The following is a 25,014-nucleotide window of genomic DNA, read 5'->3' as shown; positions in this document are numbered from 1 at the left end:
CCAGGACTGACACTTGCCTGCTGCACCCTTGCTGACTCCTCCTCCCCTAAAGTTGGCTTCCCTAATCTGCCACCCTCTCAGATACTCACCGCCCTGAATCACAATTTGGGAGAAAAGCAGAATATAAATACATTAAGTAATAATATTCAACAGCCCAACAGGCATTGGCTGAGTCCTCTTCCTGTCTAATATGGGAGGAGAGAATAGCTAGTCCAAAATAACACAGGCTGAGGGGTGGCTGGAATGAAGCACCAAAATCGACAGTAACATGTATTTATGTCCTGCCAGCTGTCTGTTACACATATGTATGGTGATGGTTATGGGATTTCATGGAGGCAAAGATGGAACAAGAAAATTGGGAGGACCGGGTATTTTAGTAGTAATTATGCCCCTTAGAGATAGGGACATTGTGATGGATCAAGGAGGCCTTGGATTCAAATCCATCCCACTCCCAACAAGCCCACAAGAAGCGAGAAAAACTATGCCTGCCCAGAGGCGTAGCATGGGGGGGCATTGGTGCAATGGCCCTGGGTCCAATTTTGAGAGGGGGCCCAAAAAGGTGCCCCCACAGCAGGCTCCTTCATCGGAGCCTGGCTCTGGGCCAGAAGGAACTGAGCCTTGGCTGTAGCGTTGGTGCCTGTTACGGTTCTGCCCCTTGGGTTAGGCCTGACCCGGGGAGGAGAGCAGGTAAGTGGGCGGCAGCGCTGCTGCCCACCCTCCTTGGCCGCGGCATACCTCGTGCCTGGTGGCAACAGTTCTGCCACCGGGTCACTTCTGACATGGTGGTGGAGAGCAGCACTGCTCAGCCGCGGCAAGGCATGCCTGGCCACAGTGGGTCTGTCACCGGGTCAGGTATGACCTACCGGCAGAAAGCAGGAGAGGCAGCAGTAAAGCTGCTGTCCACCCTCCTAGGCAGCAAGGCGCCTTGCACCTGGCTGCAGTAGCTCTGCCTCTGCCACTGGGTCAGGCTTGACCCGGTAGCAGACAGCAGGGGGAGAGAGAGCGGCAAAGCTGCCTCCCACTCTCCTCAGCCAATTCTTGGCCATAGCAGCTCTCCTGCCAGGTCGGGCCTAAAGTAGCAACGGAAACAAGAGGAGAATAGGCAGGAGCTCCCCACCTCTCTCCAACCTTGTACTCTGGCACACTGGAGGGTGCCCTCCGCACTCCTCGGGGGCATGTTCTGCAACCCACCACAGGTAGCGCGTATTTACCATAGTTTCCTTCACTCAAAGGCACAAAAATATAACGGTAACAAAGCCCAACAAAATAGGAGGCAGGAGAAGATTACCTGGGGAACAAAGGGCTCACATGAATTGAGGTGTGCTGTTACCTTATTTTAGTAGTGTATATGAAACAAGCTATGGAAGGAGGAAGTAATTATGGGCACAGGTAAACAGGCACAAAGCCTTTATAGCTTCCTATATTTTAATGCTTCTTCAAACTTTAACCTTCATTCCTCCATTAGATCAGGGAAGTGCAATCCTTCCTACCTGGCCCTATTTCTTTAGAAACATGCATTTCCCACTCCGAGAACCACAGCACAACAAACCTGACTTTAATAAAACTGAATGTATCACTGGTATTTATCATAGGTGTCATGTGACAATTCTTACATAGCTTTTGAGGTCTGCAATAAGGCAAGGCTTATTTATGCAAACAGAAAACAATGAACCGCTCTCTCATAACAGTACAAAAAGATGTAGACTCAAGCACAGAAAGGTGCTTTTTAAGCCATATACATTCAAGTGTAGTTAAGCACTACTGTGCTCACTGCAGTTGCAAGTTTTCAACCCTGGGTTGAACTGAAAAGGCTAGAGATACAGAATCAGAAAGTTCTAAAGACAGACCTACTACAACTGTAGCATGACAAGTCTGGACAAAGACACCATGCATTTTGTTTTAAATGACTGGCAGTGCAACCCTATACATCAGGAATGGGGAATGTCAGACAGAGGAGCTAAATTCAGCCCTGCAGGCCTCTCTCTCTATGCAGCCCTGGGGCCACACCCACCATTAGCATAAGACATCCAGAAGGTTCCTCACAAGGGAATGTGGCCATAGAAATGAAAAACGTTCCCCACCTCTGGTCAGAAGTAAGCATGATGAGTTCAACAGAACTTACTCCCAGGTAAGTGTGCATAAGATTGCAACCTGAGTCACTTCCCTGCATGGGAAGAACTAAAATCACAACCATACTGTCTCACCTATCTGACAACTCACAAGTTGATGTGAGTAAACTGTTCAAGCATTGAATGTGGACACAAGCAGGCATAAAAACACTTAAGGTATTTTGTTGGTTAAACTTCTGCTGGCATAGATTGTACACACTTCCGAGGTTTAAAAATCTTTTCCAAGACCAAGACGTACAAAATGAGATGCTGAGGGCTTGAAATGCACATGTAGATTAATTTAACAAACTCAAACAAATATGGAATCCACAAAATGAAAGAAAACTATGGGAAGAGTAGCACATTTGTTTTGTCGAAGTTATTACCATATAGAAAGGATCAAGCATGCAACAACATGCACATTTAATGGGTGGCAAGGACAAAGTAGAAAAAAGCATCATGTGACTGCAGACAGCCTTGCCATAACCATTGTCTTTTAATGTGCAGATTTTCTATTTTCATCTGTGTACATGTAAAGCCTTTAGTTTTTTCAGAAAGCAACATGATGATGAACTCTTTAACAAGGGAATTTCCACTACACCATTTCCTCCAGTGGAAGGGTCCTTTGGTTCAGAGTTCTTTCTGTGGACAGAATAAGCCCTTATGTTCATGGGAGGGCATGCTTGGATCGCAATCCATTTTTCTTAATAGGCTAGCCTTATCGTAATTGGGAAAGCTGGAGAAAATAAGTCAGCACTATCACTAGTCATATATAACATATTATTTCCTAAGGTGAACAACTTGCACATGTTTCGTTTTTATGATACTTGTCACAGCATTTAACTATTGAGCAACATTAATCAAATCTAAATGTGTGAAGTATATACAAATAAACACCATTTACCTTGTTTCTGTTCTTCTCCTGGCTCTGTTCCAATGCAACATCATGACCACCCTGAGAAAAGCTCAGGGTGCTACTAGAACTATGCTCTTTATGGCTGTCTCCAAACCAAGAGAAAGGCATACAAGTTGGGATAGGGGAATCTGAATCTGACGCAGATAAGTTGTTGACAGAGTCCTCCAGCAATTCTCGAGAGCCCCTGAAAGAATGTAATTTTTCATGTATGAGCTTTGACAATCTATTGTACATATAATCATACAATGTGAAATAGATATGACATAAGAGTCGTATTTTCATCATCAGTACACAACAACACATTATACACCACACAGTTTAAAGCAATTTAATGTTATTCGGACTAGTAGGTCTAAATTACTATGTATAAAATATTTCAGAAGTAGCTTTCCTCCTATGTTATCTTTTTGCAAACTGGGCACTAGTATGTTACCAGCTATGAAACACTTTAAAAGTAAATCTGATTGCCTTTGAATACTTTCCTTTCTCAAAAAGACTGAAACTGAGGTTCAACATTCTAACAATGCACGCGATATAAAATTGAGAATGATGTATATTCATTCAGATGACTGTTCAAATTGCACAATTCATTGGAATGCATAGTTAAGAACATAAAATGCTCTCTAAGTACCGGCTGTCTAGCGAACTCCTTGCATTTTCTTTTTCTTGCTTCTTCCCTTTACCACCAGATTTTCTTAGGCCCCTGAAATTAAAGAAAGTAGTTTAATAAAACACACAAATTAGCTAAGTCAAATCTATCAATATATCTGTGGCATACTGCAAAATAAATCAATAGGTTTCACACAATTGTCAATTCACACTAGTCAAGTATAGTAATGGGAAGTGGGGTAAATGAGAGAACAAGTAGATCAATCCCCAATTGACCACAAGCAATCAAATTAAACTGAAATGACTCTTTGAACCAGTCCAACTGTCAATTGTAAATAGAAATATGGTTCACATTTCAAATGTATTTCACAGTGCAATCAATTATAACAAATATTTTGTAATATTCCATTATATACACTGAAGGAAAAAAGAAGCAACTCATCATCATATAACCTAGTAAATATAACTCAAGACACATAGGTGCATCCTTAGCTGTCAATATATATGGTCTCTCCCCCAAAACAAGAATTGTCTTGAACACCCACAACTTTACATCCCATCCCATCTGTGCCTTCTTTGCTCTGTGCTACAATGGTGGCTGCTGTTATGTGCCAGAGTTCATGTCTTGGGTTTCGAAGGAGAGGGATACAAAGGAACGATTTCCAGACTTCTCCAGAGTGAAGTTGTCACTACACATGAATCATTATTTCAGTTTTGAGCTATGGACATACACTGTAATTTTACCCTCAACTCTGACAGAGGGGAACCTGAGCATCCTTCTCTAAAGATGCACAAAGTTAAACAACAATGAAAGCATTCCACTTTAAAAGTAACTTGCTGGTCTCATACAGAACCAACTGCAATTTAGCTAGATTCATTATCTCAAATTTTAAACATAAAAGCCCTACCATAAAAGATATAACCATTATATTTTGTCATGATGCAACAGAACAATGTTCTTTATTTATCTGAATGTGTATAGTCTGATCCTAAAGGTGCCTATCCCAAATTAAACTTATTTCTTATTAAAGTGTGTTTAAGATTGCAGACTGAGGCAAAGCCATTCCCAAAGATCAGTCACTCAAGCACTGAAGGACCCTTAAGGCATGAAGCAAATTATTAAAGCTTTGAGATGCCAGAGGAACAAAGAAGTTTGAAGCGCGGTTATTTCCACTTACGCGTATTCTTCAAACCAGTGTCATTTTCAATTTTGAGACAATCATGCACACAATTATTCCCAGCTGCCAGTTATGCAGATTAGCATCAAATTAGTTTTTGACACATGAAAAAACTTCAGTTCAGTTACAGGAACTTTTAACAAACATTATCATTTAAAAACATGCATGCCATACCCAAAATCTGGGAAACGCCTTTTGGACTTGCCCGCAGAGGCACCTTCACTTGATTCAGTCTTTTCTTCACTTCGTTTGTCATCTGTGTAAAATAAAATAATGACATAAGTCTAACACTGATATACTTCCTAACTTAAAAGAAAGCAAAGCCTCTTCTATAGATAAGCACAACAGAAACTGTATTGTGCTGACAAACATTTTACAATATATTGTTCTCTTTGCTTTTGCAAGGTGACATCAAATGACTGGAGCATACTGATTGTGCAATTTCTTACATTTAAATAGAAGATTAAATATTATACCAAATTTACAGTGTTGCTTACATTAGAAGCATAATGTACAAGAATGGGGAAACAGCAATTGTTTAACTTTTAATAGCAGGAGGCAAGAACCACACTGTGTGTATCAACAGTTTTTCAGGACATAAATTTTTTAAACACAAGGAATTTTAAATTACCTTTGTTCACTCTTCCTTTGCCTTTTGAGTCTCTATGCTTGACATTTCTGCTGCATCCTGAAGGAGAATTTGGAGTTGTATCATCATTAGAAGCTGGCTGAGTTGTTTCAGGACTATTTTCTGTGTTTGGTTTATATACTGGAGAAGAGTGCAAGGAAGTTGATGGACTTGATTCTAATAAACTGTCAGTGCTTTCAGCATGCTCATGCTTCTCATCTCTTTGATCTACATCACTCTGCTGTGATGAAATGATCTTCTCTGTCACTTCTGAAGATCTGCTCTGGATTATTTCCTCTGTATTATCATCCTTATCATCCACATCCTAAAAATGTATTAAGAAATAAAAGTTTTTAAATTTAAAGTTTTAATAATTGCCTAAGTCCAAGGTACGAAATGCTTATGCACTTCAAGTAGTCATACAACCACTGTTCATTACTTTTTTATTTAATATATTATTTGTATTAAACTACATGCCTCATACTTGGCTATGTTAGGGGTGGAGTTTTCAGATAAATTTGTTGTGGTGGCAGCAGGAAGAGAGATTTACTGAAATCTGCAGCAAAAACCCAGCTCATAGCAGGACATCTTATTAAGAGTGGAAAGGTGGTACAGCGGAGTGTTGGGTAAATAATAAAATTAATCTCATCAGTGAGTGCATTTAAACAAAGTTAAATTATATCTTTATATCCCGGGAGTGCAAGTAGATAAATAGGGACCGCTTACTAGCGGGAAGGTAAACGGCGTTTCCGTGTGCGGCTCTGGCTCGCCAGAGCAGCGATGTCACGCTGGCCACGTGACCCGGAAGTGTCTGCGGACAGCGCTGGCCCCCGGCCTCTTGAGTGAGATGGGCGCACAACCCTAGAGTCTGTCAAGACTGGCCCGTACGGGCAGGGGTACCTTTACCTTAAATTATATCTAGAGGGGAATCAATAAAGTGAATACTGTACCAGCAAGTTTATTTCCTTCTGTCCAGCCCCAAGAGATGCTTTCAGCTTTGACCGAGAAGGTGGCTGACGTTTCACTTTCAAGGCAAGCTGGGCTTTTGCTTTATGTGCACTGGTGTCTAACCTTGGTGTGTCCCCAACAAAAGTATCAAAATCTGTAAACAAAACAAAACAAAACAAAACAAAACAAAACAAAGTTACCTTAAAAATGATATTCCAGCAACAGAACCTCTGTCTCCCCATTCCCTCCCTAACAAAATTAGTCAGTGCTCTTTTATAAGCTTGCATTCAATGTCTTAAGAAATCTGACTCTCTATAAATTGAATGGAAACACAGAATTCAGACTCCAAAGCTTGCACACCCTTTTCAGTAGCGCAGCTGGTTCAATAAAATGCCCTTTTATAAGTTGTTAAGTTCTTTGTTAGTACACAACAGTCAGGACCATACCTGAGTTTTACAACAGAAGGCATACCTTGCTGAATTAGCAAACAGATGGCAATTCAAAGTGGATTGTATTAAAGAACATATTGAAGAACTTAAAAATTTTGCTTGTACTGTGCACCTTTTACAGGTTGTTTAACAGTTGTCTAACAGTTGTCTAATACTACATACCTAATTTATTACTTCACTGAGGATACAAAATATATATGTTCTCATTATGTATGCATCTTCTGTGCATACCATGAGTAAGGATATCAGGAGATCATTATTACAGGATGTTGGGAGATGCATATCCCAGTGCTCCTATCACTTAATTCCAGTTAAGGGTCTGCCCTGGTCAGATTTAGATTGACTTTTAAGATGACCATTGCACTTTCTGTTGGAGCAGCTACAAGCAAGTTTTCCCCTTAGAAAGAGGAAACATATTTCATTTTTTAAAAAAAGACATATTCCTTAGCAGGGACTCTTTCAGTTAGGAACCCTGAAGACAACTAGCAATACAGTTAGGAACCCTGAAGACAACTAGCAATACAGTTGTGGTGAACCTTTTGATGCCAGCAGGCTAAATTGTTACCTCCCTCAAACCCTGTGGGCCATTTCACAGCAATCATCTGAAGTCACCATTCTGTCAGGTGAAATGTTTTCCTATGCCCACATGATTTAAAATCAACATTGCAGGCAAAGGCTTAGGGGGCATGCAGACGTCAAGAGTCAGTTGATCTGTGTGCCTGCAAGCAGTTTCCTGTGCCCAATGGTCTGGAATCGGTGTTAGAAACTGAGAAATGAAAGCTAGGAGCTAAATGGCACCTTAAACCTAGGTTATGGGTGCAAGAATCAAATGTCTAGGCCAGGGGTCGGCAAACTAAGGCCCACGGGGCTCGTTAATCTGGCCCATGAACCTTGCGGACCCTGCCGCAAGGCAGCCCCCGTGCAGAGCAGAGGCCTCGTCATGTGGGGACTGACTTCCTTTGCTTCGTGTGGGGAAGCTCCTGCAACCAATCCAAAGCCGTGGACACCTCTGGGCGATGCCCCTTCCTTCCCGCTGAGACGGCTGTGTATGGCCAAGAGCTGAGCGGGAGGAAAAGGCAACGGCAGGGAGGCTGCCTTCACCGCCAAGGCCAGCGGCCTGGGCTCTGTGCCCCACGGACCCCTAGCCGAGGCAGAGGATGACGACGACACTGCCAAAGACAAGGGGGTGTCGACAGCTGCGGTGTGAGTGGAGTGGCGGCGGTGGGGTGCTTTCAGGAGAGGGTGGGTCCGGCCCCCCACAAGGTCGAGGGACAGTGGACCGGCCCCCTCCAGAAAAAGTTTGCTGACCCCTGGTCTAGGTGCACTTTTTTAATAGTAAGAATACAAAGCTGAAAAGGAATGAACTGCAGCTAAAATATTATGCTCATTTTTCACATGGTGTAGTCCTTCCCCTCCCCACCCACCCTAATATTTTTAAGAGGGTATCTTCTCCAGACTTCACAGAGTAGCTGGAAGTGGGGAGGCAGAAAAAGGTCCTCCTTTCCTTCAACTCCACAGTTTTAATCTGAAATCTTTGGTGCAGTACTGCGCCCAGAGCTCAGAAACTACTCATGCTAATGAAATTTCCTGTCGCAAAATGCGCCTAGAAAAATGGGAGTTTCGAACGCTGGCTGGAATCAAACAATACAGGGGAAGTATCCAAGGTTTTCAGGGTTGGAGGTTCCCATTGATGCAGTAAAAGGGCAGTAAAGGTTTTAAGCCCTGAAATAGCCCTATTTATACAAAGGGAATCAGTATTATTCCTGCTTCATCAGATTGACGCTTCACCTAGGGACTAACAGTTCTACTTACTAGCAAGATTGACATCTTCCACTGTAAAATTCATAGCAACAACATATAGCACATATTTAAGAAATCAAAGAAATAAATGTTGCTGAATTTCTACTTTTACTTACCAGAAAAATCCAATTTCTCTATTGAAGACTCAAATTCTTGAACATCATCTTTTACTTCAAGGTTTTCTGTAAGTTGTTCAGGACTTGGAGTTGCAGTTTCTAATAAACTGCTACTTCCAAACATAAATGGGAGTCTCTCATATATTTTTAATTTATCTTCAAGCTCTGAAATCTGAAAATGTTACAATGCAATTTAAAAATCAATAAAGCAGTTTTTAACATATTTAAAGCCAGTAATTACTAAGTAATCTTGCCTAACCTTCTCCTGCAATATTTTCAGCTGATTTACATGCTCCTGGTCTCTCTCTCCAATAATTTTTGTATGATCCTCTTCCTTTTTCATGAGTTCTACTTCTCTGGAAGGGGAAAGAAACAGTCACATTATGCAATTCAGAAGGAGCTAGTTGAGCTAGTTATCATGTTGAGCTAGTTATCAACGTGTATTGAAAAACTAAAAATAACTACCAGTGTACATTGTTAAGTCTTCTACTTTACAATCTCATCTCTTACACAGTATTATTCTGGTTGATATATACAACTAGTGAACACCAACATCTCCATGAAATTACACAGCTTCATGTCCTCTTTCTTTATACTTGTTCTTTGTTCTCCCACTCACTCCCTTCCTGCCCCACATCTACTCTTTCTATTGCCACTGTCCTCTCCCGCTTACCAAGATGGCCTGTTCTTGCCAGCAAAATACATTTCCAAGTAATCTCATTGTTTTTTTATTAACCTAACCAGTTTCATTTTTCCTTAAGACCAAAACCCATTCCACATTGCAAGCAGCCTGATGGGTTTAATTTTCTTGCATGCCTCTGAATGCACATACAGGAGACCCTGTTGCAGGATTTGACTAACCAGTCTAAGGACAAAATGTGTTGTGGTTTTCTCTTCTACTCCCACCTGCCACCCTATTTTAAATGTTAATTCTGTTGCTTAGCAGATGTTCCATGTGACCTCCTGGTTCCTTTAAAAGTTCTTTATTTGTTTTTACTTAAAATTTACCTTTAGAGTTACACGCTCTGAATCCTAGCCAATTTACCTCTCTGCTGTGTTTATTAGAGAACTGAGGTGCCTCAAAAAGTCTCTCAAAGCCCCTCCAAGATAATAGCAAATGATACACTATCAAAGTATTGTGACTTTGTTTTTAAATATTCTGTAGAAACTACATGGAGTATCTGTCAGATTATGAGATAAATGTTGTAAAGTATGCATTTTCCCATTGTGGCATCAACTTAGATAACTTCCCTCTATTTATGCTTTCTATGTTTCAGAGTGTTTTCACTACTGAAATCAAACTCTCTTAGATTTTTCTGCATCATCCAAAATCAACCACTGACATATATGCATAACTTATAGTACATGCAAGAAATGACAAGGAATGTCCTGTATGAGATTAACTGAAAGAAAATGACAATGAACTCACTTTTGCTGATATTCTTTGAGTAATTTCTTAGCCTTGTTGTATTTTTTCTCCAGGGCATCATATTGTTCCTGAGTTTCTTTAAGATGTTCATTTACTGTTTTGCATAAACTTTGCGCTTCTAACCAATAGGTCTCCAACTTCTTTATTTTTTCTTTGTTCTCACTTAAAGTTTCTTGCAGCTGGGATTTAGTTAACTCCCATTCAATCTTTTCAGCTTCTGATGCTTTTAACTTTAAAAAACAATTCATCAGTATTAGGTATTAGCTATTTAACTCTTCACAATCATTTATGAGTCTTAAAAAAGAATAAATCAGTTCTAATGCAGCAACATAGTTGTCAACGTTTCCCTTTTTTTAAGGGAAATTCCCTTATTCCGAATAGGATTCCTCGCAAGAAAAGGGAAAAGTTGACAGCTATGTGCAGCAATGAAAATAAAACAACAACAGCAACAAAAAGCTACTGACTTGCATATCACTGATACAGCTAATATTGCTGTAGATTCATAGAAGTCCTTCTGGACAAAATCTGTTCAGGATTATTCATTTTACAACACATTCTCATTTTATTTTTTTATTTCTGGCCACATCCCAAATAAATGAGGAACCAAACTTCTAAGATTCAGGCTGCTCCTGTCAGTATGGAAGACAAATATGCTATCCCACCTTCAGAAACAAACTCATTTCTAAAGGCCTACACCATCAGACAGCTTATTGCTAGCAACATTTTGAGAGTTTCATACAAGTCATTGAAGCTGCAGTATACATTTACATTCAATCCGTATCTGCATCAGAATTTGGGGGCTTTTTTTGGTTGAAGAGTGGGATTAAAAGGCTTTAAATAAATGAAAATTGGCAGTGGTGTTGTCAGATCCAAGGCTTGAGTAAAATTTACGAGTTTCATAGAAGATGCTTTTGCAGAGTTTCCTGTTTTCTCCCTGCCATGTAAGCAGCTGTCCCAGTGCAGCGTGAGATTTACTTTTCATACTGTACTTTAGATAGAAGGAAAGAGAGTAACCACAGCCGGAACTGGTCTGTGACCGTAATAATAAAATTCATTCATTCAGTATCCATAGTTCACTCTGTGCAACAAGTCATTGCCACTCTGCTACTAAAATGATAATGTAGGAATAATATTGACAGATCAAAGACTCCTATGCTGTTGAAATTTACATAGAATGAATTTACTTTGCCTGTCAGATATTTTCCCAACACAGTTCTGCAGTGATTGAAAAATCCACACCTGGTACAGTTTTTTTATGCTAACATTCAATTTGTGTGTGTGTGTGTGTGTGTGTGTGCGCGCGCGCTTTCCTTATCAACAAATGTTGCAATTCTCCATCTTAATAAAACTTCCAGAATATAGACAACATACCAATATTTTTACAGTGCATCTGGTAGAATTTTCCCTTCTGTAGCAGGAGCTAAGAAATCAGACTGCACCATGTAATTCTCAAGCCTGGCACTATAGATGATGAAGGGAAAGGAGGTTGTTCCCTTTACAAAATGAGAATAGGCAGTAGACAAAGGTGTGTTGGAAATAAAAACTGGGGTGCACAGAGCAAGATCGAATGCAATCTTCCTCCAATACAGTTGCCATTTCTACCAGGATAGTTCTGAGCTTGCTTTTGTTTCCAAAGCATTATTACATGGAATAATTTAATAAACACATCATATTTATATTTAAAACAAAAATACCAAGAGAAAGAGGAAAAAATATACAAGGACCAACATCCTTCATCAATCATCATAAATGCTTACTTGCTTTTGATTAAAGTTTGGCTTCACCATAGCTGTCCTCAGCATATCCACATACAAATCAAAACAATTTTCATATATTATTATATATTAAAATTGTACCTTTTCCTTAAGCTGGTTAACTTCAGCTGTCGTAACTGCATGCTTCAACTGTAGCTACAAACGGATAATAAAAAAACAACTTGTCAGAGGAGAAAGCAATGGATATATGAAAGGTTGTTGTTTTTGTAAGATCATTTAAGTCCTTAAACACAGTAATTCTATACTGCAGTTTCTACTGCTATGTTCAGAGTATCTCTAAACATAAAAAGGATCTATGAAGCAACTGAGATCTATTTATCTGCAACGTAATATTTATGTTGATCACACTGCGCTTATTGGGTGAGTTTGCTGGTGTATGTATTCCTATTTGTGAGTCAACCACTCATTTCCAACTATAGCTGGTTCAGGAATGTAGTGCTAACATATACTTTTTACCAAATATCTAACATAAAATATGAAAGCAAATAAAAATGTCTCAAGTCAAAGCTTTCTGGAAAAAGGAACTGAATTTAAATATTTTTAAAGATTAGTGATCAAGTTTCATTGTTCACTGACAGAATTCTAAGAAGGAAAACATTTCAGGCTGGCTATCTTTTGCAAGATAGCAATAAAAGAAGGGATCCACTACTAACTTATGAGACTCTCAGGGTCGCAGCATGACCAAAGGAGCATAATTCAAATGAGAACAACCAAGTCCCCAGCTCACACATGTGGAGACTGAAAGATTATACTTTTGGTTTTGTGTTTTTTTAAAAAGCATCTCTGGAGAAGTGTATTCTGAAGGCTTGATATTACACATGCCAATGCAAAAACAAGTTTTGGTTTTTATATCAGAAAGTTAGTAAGGTCTATCTGATAAAGTCTCAGATCTAAATGTCCACTGAAGAAGTTCAGTGTAAAGGTTTTGAGGCCACTGAACACATCACCCACAGAACTCAGAATAACTGTGACAGCACACTTCAGTACTGCTCTCCCAGTGCAGATGAGAAAAAAACTTCAACCAAACAGGGAAGCTCCTGGATGTAAACAGAAGCACCAATATGGATCTAAGAGACTCTTCGGATTTCAACCTATGTTTATTATTACTTGCTCAGTTGATATCACCCTATGTTTTCAGCTATCTGCAGTTTATCCATGAAGCACCAATATGGATCTAAGAGACTTTTCGGGGACTTCCGGTCGGTGCCAGCGCTTAATGGCGGTCCTACCTCCGAGCTCCGGAGAAGGACTGCTCCGCAAGTTCGGGTCTTACCCGCTACGGCGAGCGGGGGACCCCTAAAATCTCAGGCGCGGAAGCCTGAGAGCAAGGAGACTCGGTGGGCACCTTTGCGCCCCCCGGTACTGTGAAAGAGCCTTTTTAAAGGCTCCGGAGCGGCATCGGGAGTGAGCGCGGTGCTGAGAGTCGCTACCCAGCCTGCGGAGTGAAGCCGCGTCGCCATTAGCGGAGAGCGCCGATTCCTTCCTGAAAAGAAAATCTGGACTGGATTCCCGTGAGTAAGAAGGGAAAAAATTAGGAACTTTTAAAAAGTGAAAATTTGGCTGAAAACGGGAGGGCAAAAAATAAGGAAGTCTGCCCCCCCTGGACTGCAGGAATTTAAAGCAACGAAAGACCTCGCTGCAGTTATTAGAGACTTAGTTGCGAACTGTCAACCTGAGCTGTCAAAAGTATCTCTCCCCTCCAGATTGGCAGGAGAAGGGGGAAAAAAAGACAGTCTTGCGAAGATACTTTTAACTTAAAGGGAAACAAAGTTTTTCACTGCTCTGATCCCCGGGACGACCTGCCAGGACTTAACACCGGGAAAACTGTTCTTTAAAACAACTTTGAAGTGGATATAGATTACACCTTAAATGGTGGAAAAATTTTAAGACATTTAAGACTTAAATGGGACTTTGTTACTGATATTGGACTAACCAAATTTAAATTGGAGAAGAAGTTTTATAACTTTAATGGCGGACTTGAGATTTTCTACATCCGGCTTTCTGTCTCTTTGTTGTTTCTAACTTGGAAACTTTTAACTGCTCCCTCTTGAGGGCTAAGAGGGAAAAATTGTAAAGTAACTGACTAATACTGGGATTTTCCATTGCAAGTTTTTCCTGTGAGAACGGCCTTGGGATATGAGTGGCACGGCAGAGGAGATAAGAACCAGATCTAAAGTTAAACAAACACAAAAGAAAAGAGGCTCACTCTCTGGCAACACAGTGCCTGCACCAGACACTGGGACAGCAGCATCAATGGAACCTATGACACAGGCACTGCTTAAAATAAATCAATCCCTTGAGGCCTTAACAAAGCAATCAGCAGAAAATTCAAAGAAATTGACAGAACTTACAGCAAGATTGGATTTGAATACCACATCAGTGGCAACAAATACAGAATCTATAAATAGACTGATTCAGGAATCTTCAGAAACAAGGAAAATTGCAGAGAGTGCAAAATCTGTCGCAGGTGAGACACAGGAAAGACTTGTGCCGATTGAGAAAAAGGTGAATGAGCATGAAGCGGCCCTCTCCTTACTGGAATTACAACGGAAAGAACGAAATCTGAAATTTAGACAGGTTCCAGAGAAAGAAGAGGACAATCTGGCGGAATTTCTCACAGAGGCAATTCTGGAAAATTGGCAAGAAGATCTGGAGGAAGATGAAGTGGGGATAACAACTGCTTTCAGACTTGGTAGAAAGCAAAGCAAGAAGTCAAGGGATTGTCTGATCACCTTTAGAACCAAAGAGGAAAGAGACAAGATACTGAACCTTCATTATCAAAAAGCTTTGGTGATTGGAAACATTCAAGTTCAAATCTTTAAAGACATCCCTAAATACATCTTGGAAGTGAGGACCTTTTATAGAGATCTTGCCAATTTGCTGAGGAAGAACTTCATACCTTTCAGGTGGGAATTCCCACAGGGGTTGTCCTTTAACTACAAAGGGAAGAAAGTAAGAATAAGAACAGTACAGGAGAAAGAGTACTTTTTGGAGAGAAACCTAGAGGACCTACAGAAAGGTACGGTGGACCCGGCAAAAGAAGGGCAAGGATTAACACCAGAAGGAGGAGGGCTAACAGACATTGCAAATCTATCATTTGGACTACCACAACTGCCAACTGAAGAGGAAGAAAAACTTGGAGCAGTCGGAGGATCAAACATCTAACAAATAAAATGTATCTGCAACTTCTAAGCTGGAATTGCAACGGTTTGAACCATCCCAGAAAAAAACGACAGGTTTTCCACATTCTGAAAAGGGAACAACTGGATCTGATATGTCTACAGGAAACTCACATAACTAGAGCACACAGGAAATTGTTGGTGAACAAAAGACTGGGACAAGAATTTATATCTTCTGATAAAGTAAAAAAGAGAGGAGTAGTGATTTATGCAAAGGAAAAATTGGACCCAAAGTTAAAATTTAAGGATGAAGAAGGAAGATACCTGGCAATTGAAGTACAGATCCAGGGGGAAAAATATTTGATAATTGGAGTATATGCACCAAATGATGGGAAGGCAGAATTTTTTAAGAAGTTGCATGAGACCTTACTAGATTATCTTGACTGCAAAATAATAATGATGGGGGACATGAATGGAGTGGTTTCTACAAACATGGACAAGGCACAAAGACAGACAATATCTAAAGAAGGAAGATTACCAAAGACTTTCTTCGAGATGACGGAAAATATGGACTTGATTGATATTTGGAGAACAAAGAATCCTCTCGAGAGAGAGGGAACTTTTTTCTCGGAATCTAAAATGACATGGACGAGAATCGACCAAATCTGGGTATCTAGTGTGATGGCTACAAAGATTAAAAAAGTAGAAATCTGCCCAAAAACCTGCTCCGACCATAATGCCGTAAAGATGGAAATGAAAATGACAACAACTGGATCCTTTAGATGGAGAATGAATGACTCCCTATTTAGAGATGAACAATTTTGTATAAAGGCCCTAAAGACATTGAAAGATTATTTCGAGATAAATTTGAGAACAGATGTGGAAAAAAGAACAATCTGGGACGCAAGTAAAGCCGTGATGAGAGGCTTCCTGATACAACAGAATTCAATCAAGAGGAAAAAGCAAAATGAAAGGAAAGAAAGAATATTAGAAAAAATGAAGGAAGGAGAAAAGAAACTGAGGTCAAAACCAAAGTCTCAAGAAATTTTGAGAGAAATAAAATATTATCAGACGCAATATATGGAACTGACAAATCAAGAGATAGAATGGAAAATCAAACAAATGAGACAAAGGACTTTTGAGTCTGCAGACAAGTGTGGGAAGCTCCTTGCATGGCAATTGAAAAAGAGACAAAAAATGAACACAGTTACTTGTTTGGAGATAGAGGGAAAGAATGTTCATAAGCCAAATGAGATAAGTAACTGTTTCCAAAGTTTTTTTAGGAAATTATACACACAAGGGCCAGTAAATGAACAAGAAATAGAAGAATTTCTTAAAAATTATGGACTACCGAAAATTCCAGAACAGGGCAAGTTGATTTTGAATGAGAAAATAACAGAACAGGAAATAGAGGAGGCCATACAAAAGGCACAACTGGGAAAGTCTCCAGGACCAGACGGACTGACGGCTAGATATTATAAAGCTTTGAGAGAAGGTCTAGTGCAACCACTAAAAGAAGTTTGCAATGAAATATTGGAGGGGAAAAAGGCACCTGAAACGTGGAAAGAGGCTTTTATCTCACTTATACCAAAGACCGAGACTGAAAAGAACCAAGTTAAGAACTACCGCCCGATATCATTATTAAATGTGGATTACAAAATTTTTGCAGACATTTTAGCAAAAAGACTGAAGAAAGTATTGACAGGTGAGATTCATAAGGATCAATCTGGCTTTCTCCCGGGTAGACACATGTCTGACAATGTGAGGAACATAATAGACATTGTGGAACTGTTGGAAATGAACATTAACAGAAAAGCGGTTCTGATTTTTGTGGACGCGGAGAAAGCCTTTGACAATATTTGTTGGAGTTTTATGAAAAAGAATCTCCAAGGGATGGGGGTAGGCCAAGGTTTTGAAAATGGTATAGGTGCAATTTACTCTGAGCAGAAGGCAAAGCTAATTGTGAACAATGTGGTAACGGAAGAGATAGCCATAGAGAAAGGAACACGACAGGGATGTCCTATTTCCCCCCTACTTTTCATACTAGTTCTGGAGGTTTTGTTAAATATGATTAGAAAGGACCAGTTGGTTAAAGGAATTCAGGTCGGAGTGAAAGAGTATAAATTACGGGCATTTGCAGATGACCTAGTTTTGACTTTGCAACAGCCAATCACTAGTACAAAAAGAGTTTTAGAACTGATCGAGATATTTGGTCAAGTTGCAGGATTTAAGCTGAACAAACAAAAAACTAAAGTATTGGAAAAAAACCTAACAAATGAAGAAAAAGAGACATTCCAGAATGAAACAGGTTTGGAGATAGCAAAAAAAGTGAAGTACCTGGGGGTGAATTTGACATCGAAAAATGTGAATCTTTTTAAAGACAATTATGATAAATGTTGGACAGAAGTTAAGAAAGATTTAGACATATGGTCAAGGCTGAAACTTTCCTTGTTAGGCAGAATTGCTGTTATCAAAATGAATGTATTGCCTAGAATGTTATTTCTGTTTCAGACATTACAAATAATAGACAAGATGGACTGTTTCAAGAGGTGGCAGAAAGACATATCGAAATTTGTTTGGCAGGGCAAAAAGCCAAGAATAAAATTTAAGACATTAACAGATGCGAAAGATAGAGGGGGTTTTGCCCTGCCGGACTTAAGACTCTACTATGAATCAGCAGCGTTTTGCTGGTTGAAAGATTGGCTGCTCCTCGAGAATACAGACATTTTGGACCTTGAAGGATTTGACAATAGATTTGGCTGGCATGCATATATATGGTATGACAAGGTAAAATTGCATAAGGGTTTTAAGAACCATATGGTGAGGAAAGCTCTGTATAATGTTTGGATTAAGTATAAAGACCTGTTTGAAAGTAAAACCCCCAGGTGGTTGTCACCAATGGAAGCAAAAGAGGTGAAAAAATTGAATATGGGTTCTAATTGGCCTAAATATTGTGAAATTATAGAACAGGAAGGTGAAAATGTAAAATTGCAGAGTTTTGAGAAACTGAAATTTAAGGTGAGAGATTGGTTACATTATCGACAGATAAATGAAGTATTTAAACAGGACAGAAAGAAAGGCTTCCAGGTGGAGAAGTCAAAATTAGAAACAGAACTGTTAGAACCCAATACTAAAAATTTGTCAAGAATGTACAACTTGCTGTTGAAATGGAATACTCAAGATGAAATGGTGAAATCTAATATGATTAAATGGGCACAGGACATTGGGCATGACATTGAATTTGCAGACTGGGAGCAGTTATGGACCACTGGTGTTAAATTTACGGCATGCAATGCCTTAAAAGAAAACATTATGAAAATGATCTACAGGTGGTACATGACTCCTGCTAAGTTAGCAAAGATCTATCATTTGCCCAATAACAAGTGTTGGAAGTGCAGTGAAACGGAGGGAACCTTCTATCACCTTTGGTGGACCTGCCCGAAGATTAAGGCTTTCTGGGAAATGATCTATAATGAAATAAAAAAAGTTCTGAAGAGAACGTTTGTAAAAAAACCAGAGGCCTTTCTCTTGGGTATGGTGGGCCAAATGGTGCCAAAGAAGGATAGGACATTTTTTATGTACGCCACCACAGCAGCAAGAATTCTTCTAGCAAAGTATTGGAAGACGCAGGATTTACCCACGTTGGAAGAATGGCAGACGAAGGTGATCGACTATATGGGACTGGCAGAGATGACTGGCAGAATTCGAGACCGGGGGAAAGAGGCGGTGGATGAAGACTGGAACAAATTCAAAGTTTATCTTAAAAACTGTTGTAATTTGGAAAATTAGGGGCTCAGAGTTATAAGAGATAAAGAACTACAGTGGTATTAATAATTAACTGAAGTTAAATACATGAAATATATTTAAGTTATGATCAGAGGGTTGCTGAAAAATCTTGAAACAAGAATGCAGAAAAGGGGTGGTATGGGGAAGTCATGTTTTTGTTTGTTTATGTCTATGTTTTTGTTTTGTTTATTTTTTATTTATGGAAAACTAATAAAAATTTATTATAAAAAAAAAAAAAAAAAAACTAAGAGACTTTTCGGATTGCCTTGAGCCTCACTTCTGGGGAAAAGGTGTGAAATAAAGGCAGGCAAGCAGGCAGTGGAATGGATATAGTTTTGTAATCGATAAAATATATTGCCAATATATAACTAACATATATTGATAAATTTCTGCTAACTTGCTCTTTTTCCGTGAAATCTACCATTTGAGAAGTGATTTGCTAATAAATTATTCTTTTCATAAAGGAACAGCAGAAGATTTAAGGAGAAAAATATCCTTAAATCTAGAATTACAGTGTAGATGCTGTAACCAAACCTTGGTTAAGTGAAACTGAATTAACGTGTCAGCTCCTGGAGAGTTGATTGCAGTCATTTTGCTGCTCCCAGTCCTCTTTGCAACCATGCCACACTAAGCTAAATTGCCTGGTTAAGGTTTGCTCTTTGTTACAGGCTTATGGTTAGGGAGGAGGGAGCTTAACCATGACTCCCAGTTCAGATGACATGTTAAGCCAAACCTTAGCTCAGTGCAGCAAAGCAGCAAAAAAAAGTGTCAGGGAAGAGCAAAGTATTTAAGGCAGAAGCCTGCACATTTGTGCAGTCTAACGCAAATGTGTGAATCACGCTAATGTCTGTAGACAATAGAACATGTAACAGGGACATGTAATGGCGTCCAACCAAAATTAACTATCCATTTAATAGACAGCAAATCATTGCATCATACCTCTTTAAACTTCAACAGAAACTGTGTAGAATCCATGTCTAGTGGCAAATTAATATCCTCATTTTCAGGAAGATAAAACACTTCCACCGATTTTCCATGTAAATGTGATTCAAAAGAATCTTCATCTTCATCATAATCTTCATCCTGAAAAGGTATTATGTATTATTGAAACTAAGTACAACTTTTTCTAACAAAGATAAAATGGCTTTGAAATGTCCCTTCTATATTTCTGCATTTAAAATAACAACAACAACCTGTGTAAATCCATACACAATTCAACTTGAAATACTCAAAAACAGTTCAGTTCTGGTTGCCTCACTTCAAAAAGCATATTGTAAAGTTGGAAAAGGTTCAAGAAAAGACAATCAAAATGACCAAGGGAGTGGGAAAACTCCCATTTGATAAGTTACAGAATCTGGGGCTTTTAAGTTTAGAGGCTTTTTAGAGGCTTTTTTTTTTTAGAGGCTTTTTAGGGTCTTTTAAGTTTAGGCTACATGAAGGCAGTGTATAAAATTATTCATGACATGGAGAAAGCAGGTGGAGAAGTGTTTCCTCCACTCTCTTGTAACACTACACATTTTTCTCGCATTTGTTGTCCAAAAAAGACACATACTAGTTTTGAACTCCATTGTATTTGATAATTATAGGAGGGCACTGCTCAGGTACAAACATATCCAAAAGCTTGTAGTTGCATAGATTACTTTATTACAGCTTTTACATTAGAAGTCAGCAACCAGAGTCCCCTGGGACTAAATCCGGTCAACTGGGGAGTGCAACCTGCCCCCTCAGCTGCCAACTTACAGACACCTAAGTTGAAGAGAAAAATACAGTAACTGGTAACAAAAAGCAAGATACCGTATTTTTCTGTGTATAACACAACCCCATGTATAATACAACCCCTACTTTTGGGAGCCCAAAATTTAGAAATCATTATTTTAAAGTTGTTCAGCTTTTGGGGGAAATCGCCCAAAAGGTTGTTGAGCTTTTTTATGGCGATTCCCCACTTGATTCCTCGCACCTCAGCACAGCCTCGCCTCGCCTCTCCAGTCTGTGTCTGGCTTCGCCTCACCTCAGCCAGACAAAGCTGACAGCGCCACGGCCATGCTCCCTCCTCACCTCAACACCGCCTCGCCTCTCCGTGGCCCTGAGTACCAGCTCACCCAAGACTTACTGTATAAATCTGTGCATAAGACAACCCCCAATTTTGACTAAAAATCTGGGGGGCGGAAACATCGTCTTGTACACAGAAAAATACTGTACTTTATAGGCTGGTGGTTAATATACTGGCCCACTCTCTCTCTCATTTCTCAAAATAGCTCTTTAAGAAAGCTACTTGCTGGCTAGGGTTATAGATTAAACATCTGTTGTCCACTCAGCATCCTCCAGGAAAGGAAAAGGTTTGCTGAAATATTTTGAACATGTACAGTGGGAAGTTGTAATATTTCTTTCTATTACTGGTGTTCAGGGTAGGTGACAATCTACACATTCAAAACATCACCACCCACAAAGATGGAGCAAATGCTTGAGGGACCCTGGGAGTTTACTTGGGTGAAGGAAGAGGGGGGAGGAATAGAGAGCAAAAATGGCAGTGGATTCAGTCAGCAAAGTTGCCCATTCAGAGTATGAACTATATTTGACCGGTAAGGCTGAACATGACTGTACCGCCTCTTGATTATGTGGACAGTTATGAGGCGTGGAGAAGGAAAGGTAACACAACAAGATCAGCAGGAAAGGGGGCTCAGAATGAACCAGGAGAAAGAACTTGGGAGCAGGGCACAGGAGAGGAAAGGTGTACAACGTACATGCAATGTTATATTTTAATTGATACCTGTTCTGTATCATCATGGGCATACTGATGCTCATACAAACATCTCTCCTGCTCCAATGTCTCACTTATAAGTCGAGCTACTTCACTCTGAGTTCCTGGTTTTTCTCTTCCAATCAGAAACCTACAGAAAACCATCAACCACCATTAATAAGTCAAATATAAAATGACAGTGTCACCAGCAGGAAATAATTTTAATATTTCCCCTTCAACTCTATTACTAAAAAAACCCTGCTTAGCTATTTATAAAATTACACATACCTGACTGTGCCTTTTGTATTTTTTAGTACAGTTGCTGCAAAAAACTGGGTTACTCCAACAAGACTGATACCATCAACTTCAACAATTTGATCATTTACTTGGATTCTGCAAGGCAAAGAATAAACATATTTGGTATTACACACCACACTATATTTGTTAAAATAAAAGGGCATTTGAATGAAAACAATAAAAAGCATATGAGTAAGGGCCTGTCTGTGATTATGTTCTACAGAACATACCCTACAGAATATTTTCAATGGTGACTTTTGGATAGATTATTAATTCTATTTATATCTCACCTTTCCTCACAAATGAGCCCCCTACCACAGGGGAAAAGAAACTAAAGATCTAAACCAGACTCAAATATGTTTGCTTTAAAAATGAAAGTATATGTTTAAAGTGAAGGTAGGGACTGGGAGAATATATATTTAAACTAGTTAAGAACTTCTTAAGGAGGCAATATGCACTTGCTCAATTCCAAGTGATACATTTTTGATAATGAAGAGCTTGTGTAAGATCCTATCTGCACCTTCCTTCTGTTACAGTGGTAATAAGCAAGCTTCTAGGGGTTGGAGAACCTTCTAGAATGACATTCAACACAATATAGGGGCTGTAATCTCATAGGATATTTAAAGAAGACATCCACCTTTGCACACTAACACTGCATGAGTGAAAAAGTAGAATTTACATGGCCTACTGTGTTGTGCAACTGTCTCTCTAATAAACACTATCCTTATAGAAGGAAAACATGGTTTCCCATTTCACCTGAACTGAGCCAGTGAAACATTCAGATACTGAAAGTAATAAAACTTAGTTCATATACTTTTACTCTGGCTTGGTTTTACTAATATCTGCAAAACAGAATAAGCATTCCTAGCGGAAACTTACCGACCGTCTTTCTGAGCAGCTCCACCTTCAGTAATTGTTTTGACAAAGATTCCCAGCTTTTCCAGCCCCTGATCTGCACCAACACCCATTCCAATAATACTGATACCTAAACCACTGTCACCTATGGGTTACAAAAGAAAAGAAAAAGACCGTGTATTTTTAAAATTAGATTCATAGCTAATAATTATTGGTCATATCTGCAAAATGCCTTATTGGCTTAATATAGTATTTACCGTATTTTTCGCCCTATAGGACGCACTTTTTCCCCTCCAAAAATGAAGGGGAAATGTGTGTGTGTCCTATGGGGCGAATGCAGGCTTCAGGAAGCTATCCCCAAGCCTTGCGAGCCCGGCAGGAGTTCCTGCCGGGCTCGCAAGGCTTGCGGGCGGCAGGCTGCAGCCCGAAGCACGGGGCACGCTCCGGAGCGCACCCCGGGCTTCGGGCAGATATCGGGCAGCCCCAAAAGCTCGGGGGACAGCGGGGAGGCGGAGCGCCGCCATCCCGCTGTTCCCGCTGCAAGCTTCTCCCCACCGCCAGCCCCACAAGCTCGGGGGATAGCGGGGCAAGCCGCTGCCCCACGGAGGCTAGGGAGGCTGTCCCTGAAGGCAGAAGAGGGAGACGGAGCGCTCCGTCTCCCTCTTCTAGCTTGGGGATATTTTCCTTGATTCCCCCCCCCAAAAAAAAACACTAGGTGCGCCCTATGGGGCGAAAAATACGGTAAATCATAAACAGGAAGTCATTCTATGATGACTGAAGTAAGAAATGCATTTATGCATTCTTTAAAAAAGAACGATGTACTGTGACAATCCAATGAATTCTGTTTTTGCATACATTCCTGTACCAGTACAATCCTCCACTCAATTTTCAAAAATCTTTATATTTCAGCCTTCCAGCCCTTATCAAACATTTAAGAAGCAATCCTAAACTCAGCTGACAAGACAAAAAAAGTGTGCATGCACATGAAATCTCATACCAAGAACTAACTTAGTTGGTCTTTAAGGTGCTACTGGAAGGAATTTTTTTTGTTTTGACTATGGCAGACCAACACGGCTACCCATCTGTAACTGTCAGCTGACAAGGTCTTTCATTAGTCTTCTATGTCTACTCAGAATTCCCATCAACTTCACCAAGGCTTAATTCCAGGCCATTTTGACCACTTTGGCCTGAAAGTAAAAGTTATTTTTGCAGGATAAATGTTTAAAATGCATACCTTTTTCAATCTCCACAGGAAAAACCTCCATTTTCTCCACCCTTTTCTCAAGTTCATACTCAGCTGATGCTGACACAGGGTCAACCTCTTCATTACGTCTATCATAGTCTTCATTTGAGTAAGTATTGAATACCTAAGAAAATAAGAGATGGTTTTAGAGCAGTTTTGCACTCATGAGAGTTCACTAGATCTAAAAACCAGATACTATTTGCATGTAAATACTAACACATAACCCTTCATTTTCATACCCCTTTTGCAATTTCTCTAACCAATGAAGTATATGAACTCTTTACTCAAAGTCATCAACTCCACACAAAGTTAACCAAAACTCCACATCAAAGGAATAAAAGATTTAGTCTTAACATAAGAATATGAGTTATATCTCCTAACTTAAATAATTTGGTCTGCTTCCATGGCCCAGTTTTCAAATGAACGAACAATCAAAATTATTTTAAAAACAACATAAAGAAACAAAAGGTATGAAGATTGGGTATAGGCAGCCCACTGAGCTAAGACAAAAGAAAAGAGGTAGAAAAATGCAAAAAGGAAAAACCTGTTCTCAAAAGTGTCAATGAATTATTACAATTCAATGTATTTCAGGGTGCAGTTCCTCCTTCAGGAACAATGTACACATAATTAAAAATATAGAAGTCAAATAACGTGATATGAACAAAATACAATGCTTATCAATGGCTTGTAATAAAACTTATCAATTTGCACTTTTGAGAATAGGCTTCTATTTTTTGCATTCTTTCTGTTTGTGTGTCTTCCTCTTGGAGTTTTGGCAAAAGACAACAGTAGGGATAAACAAAAAAACAAAAAGGTGCTGACAGGAGTCAGGGACCACTGACAACTACCCTGTCAGACAACTACCCTGACTACTGACAACTCTTCACATCTACTTTCTCAGCACATTTTTGAGCTCTACTTTGGACAGGATAGTCTGAAAAACATACAAGCCAAAACTAGTTTGAAGTATGCTAGTTTTTTCTGTTTGCAGATGGCAAAAATCTGCATTGAAATCTACTAT

General features: G+C 39.6%; 1 protein-coding gene across 3 annotated transcripts in view; it reads right to left on the bottom strand.

The window, feature by feature from the left end:
• LOC114606915 (neurabin-1-like) overlaps window positions 1-25,014 on the bottom strand; it is a 45,103-nt gene that overhangs the window by 7,876 nt on the left and 12,213 nt on the right. For all 3 annotated transcript variants that reach the window (XM_028749586.2, XM_077916995.1, XM_077916999.1), the window contains exons 3-16: window positions 23,985-24,117; window positions 22,775-22,895; window positions 21,887-21,991; window positions 21,629-21,749; window positions 19,801-19,944; window positions 12,038-12,091; window positions 10,182-10,411; window positions 9,012-9,108; window positions 8,753-8,924; window positions 6,390-6,541; window positions 5,443-5,764; window positions 4,986-5,067; window positions 3,656-3,727; window positions 3,013-3,208 (exon numbers count right to left, since the gene is read on the bottom strand). In XM_028749586.2, coding sequence (XP_028605419.2) covers window positions 3,013-3,208; window positions 3,656-3,727; window positions 4,986-5,067; window positions 5,443-5,764; window positions 6,390-6,541; window positions 8,753-8,924; window positions 9,012-9,108; window positions 10,182-10,411; window positions 12,038-12,091; window positions 19,801-19,944; window positions 21,629-21,749; window positions 21,887-21,991; window positions 22,775-22,895; window positions 23,985-24,117 — 2,001 coding nt within the window. The remainder of the gene's footprint in view (window positions 1-3,012; window positions 3,209-3,655; window positions 3,728-4,985; window positions 5,068-5,442; window positions 5,765-6,389; window positions 6,542-8,752; window positions 8,925-9,011; window positions 9,109-10,181; window positions 10,412-12,037; window positions 12,092-19,800; window positions 19,945-21,628; window positions 21,750-21,886; window positions 21,992-22,774; window positions 22,896-23,984; window positions 24,118-25,014) is intronic.

This window comes from Podarcis muralis, chromosome 1, assembly GCF_964188315.1.
Source record: "Podarcis muralis chromosome 1, rPodMur119.hap1.1, whole genome shotgun sequence".
Lineage (NCBI taxonomy): Eukaryota > Metazoa > Chordata > Lepidosauria > Squamata > Lacertidae > Podarcis > Podarcis muralis.
The sequence above is the reverse complement of the archived record's forward strand: the minus strand, read 5'-3'. Positions and strand labels throughout refer to the sequence as shown.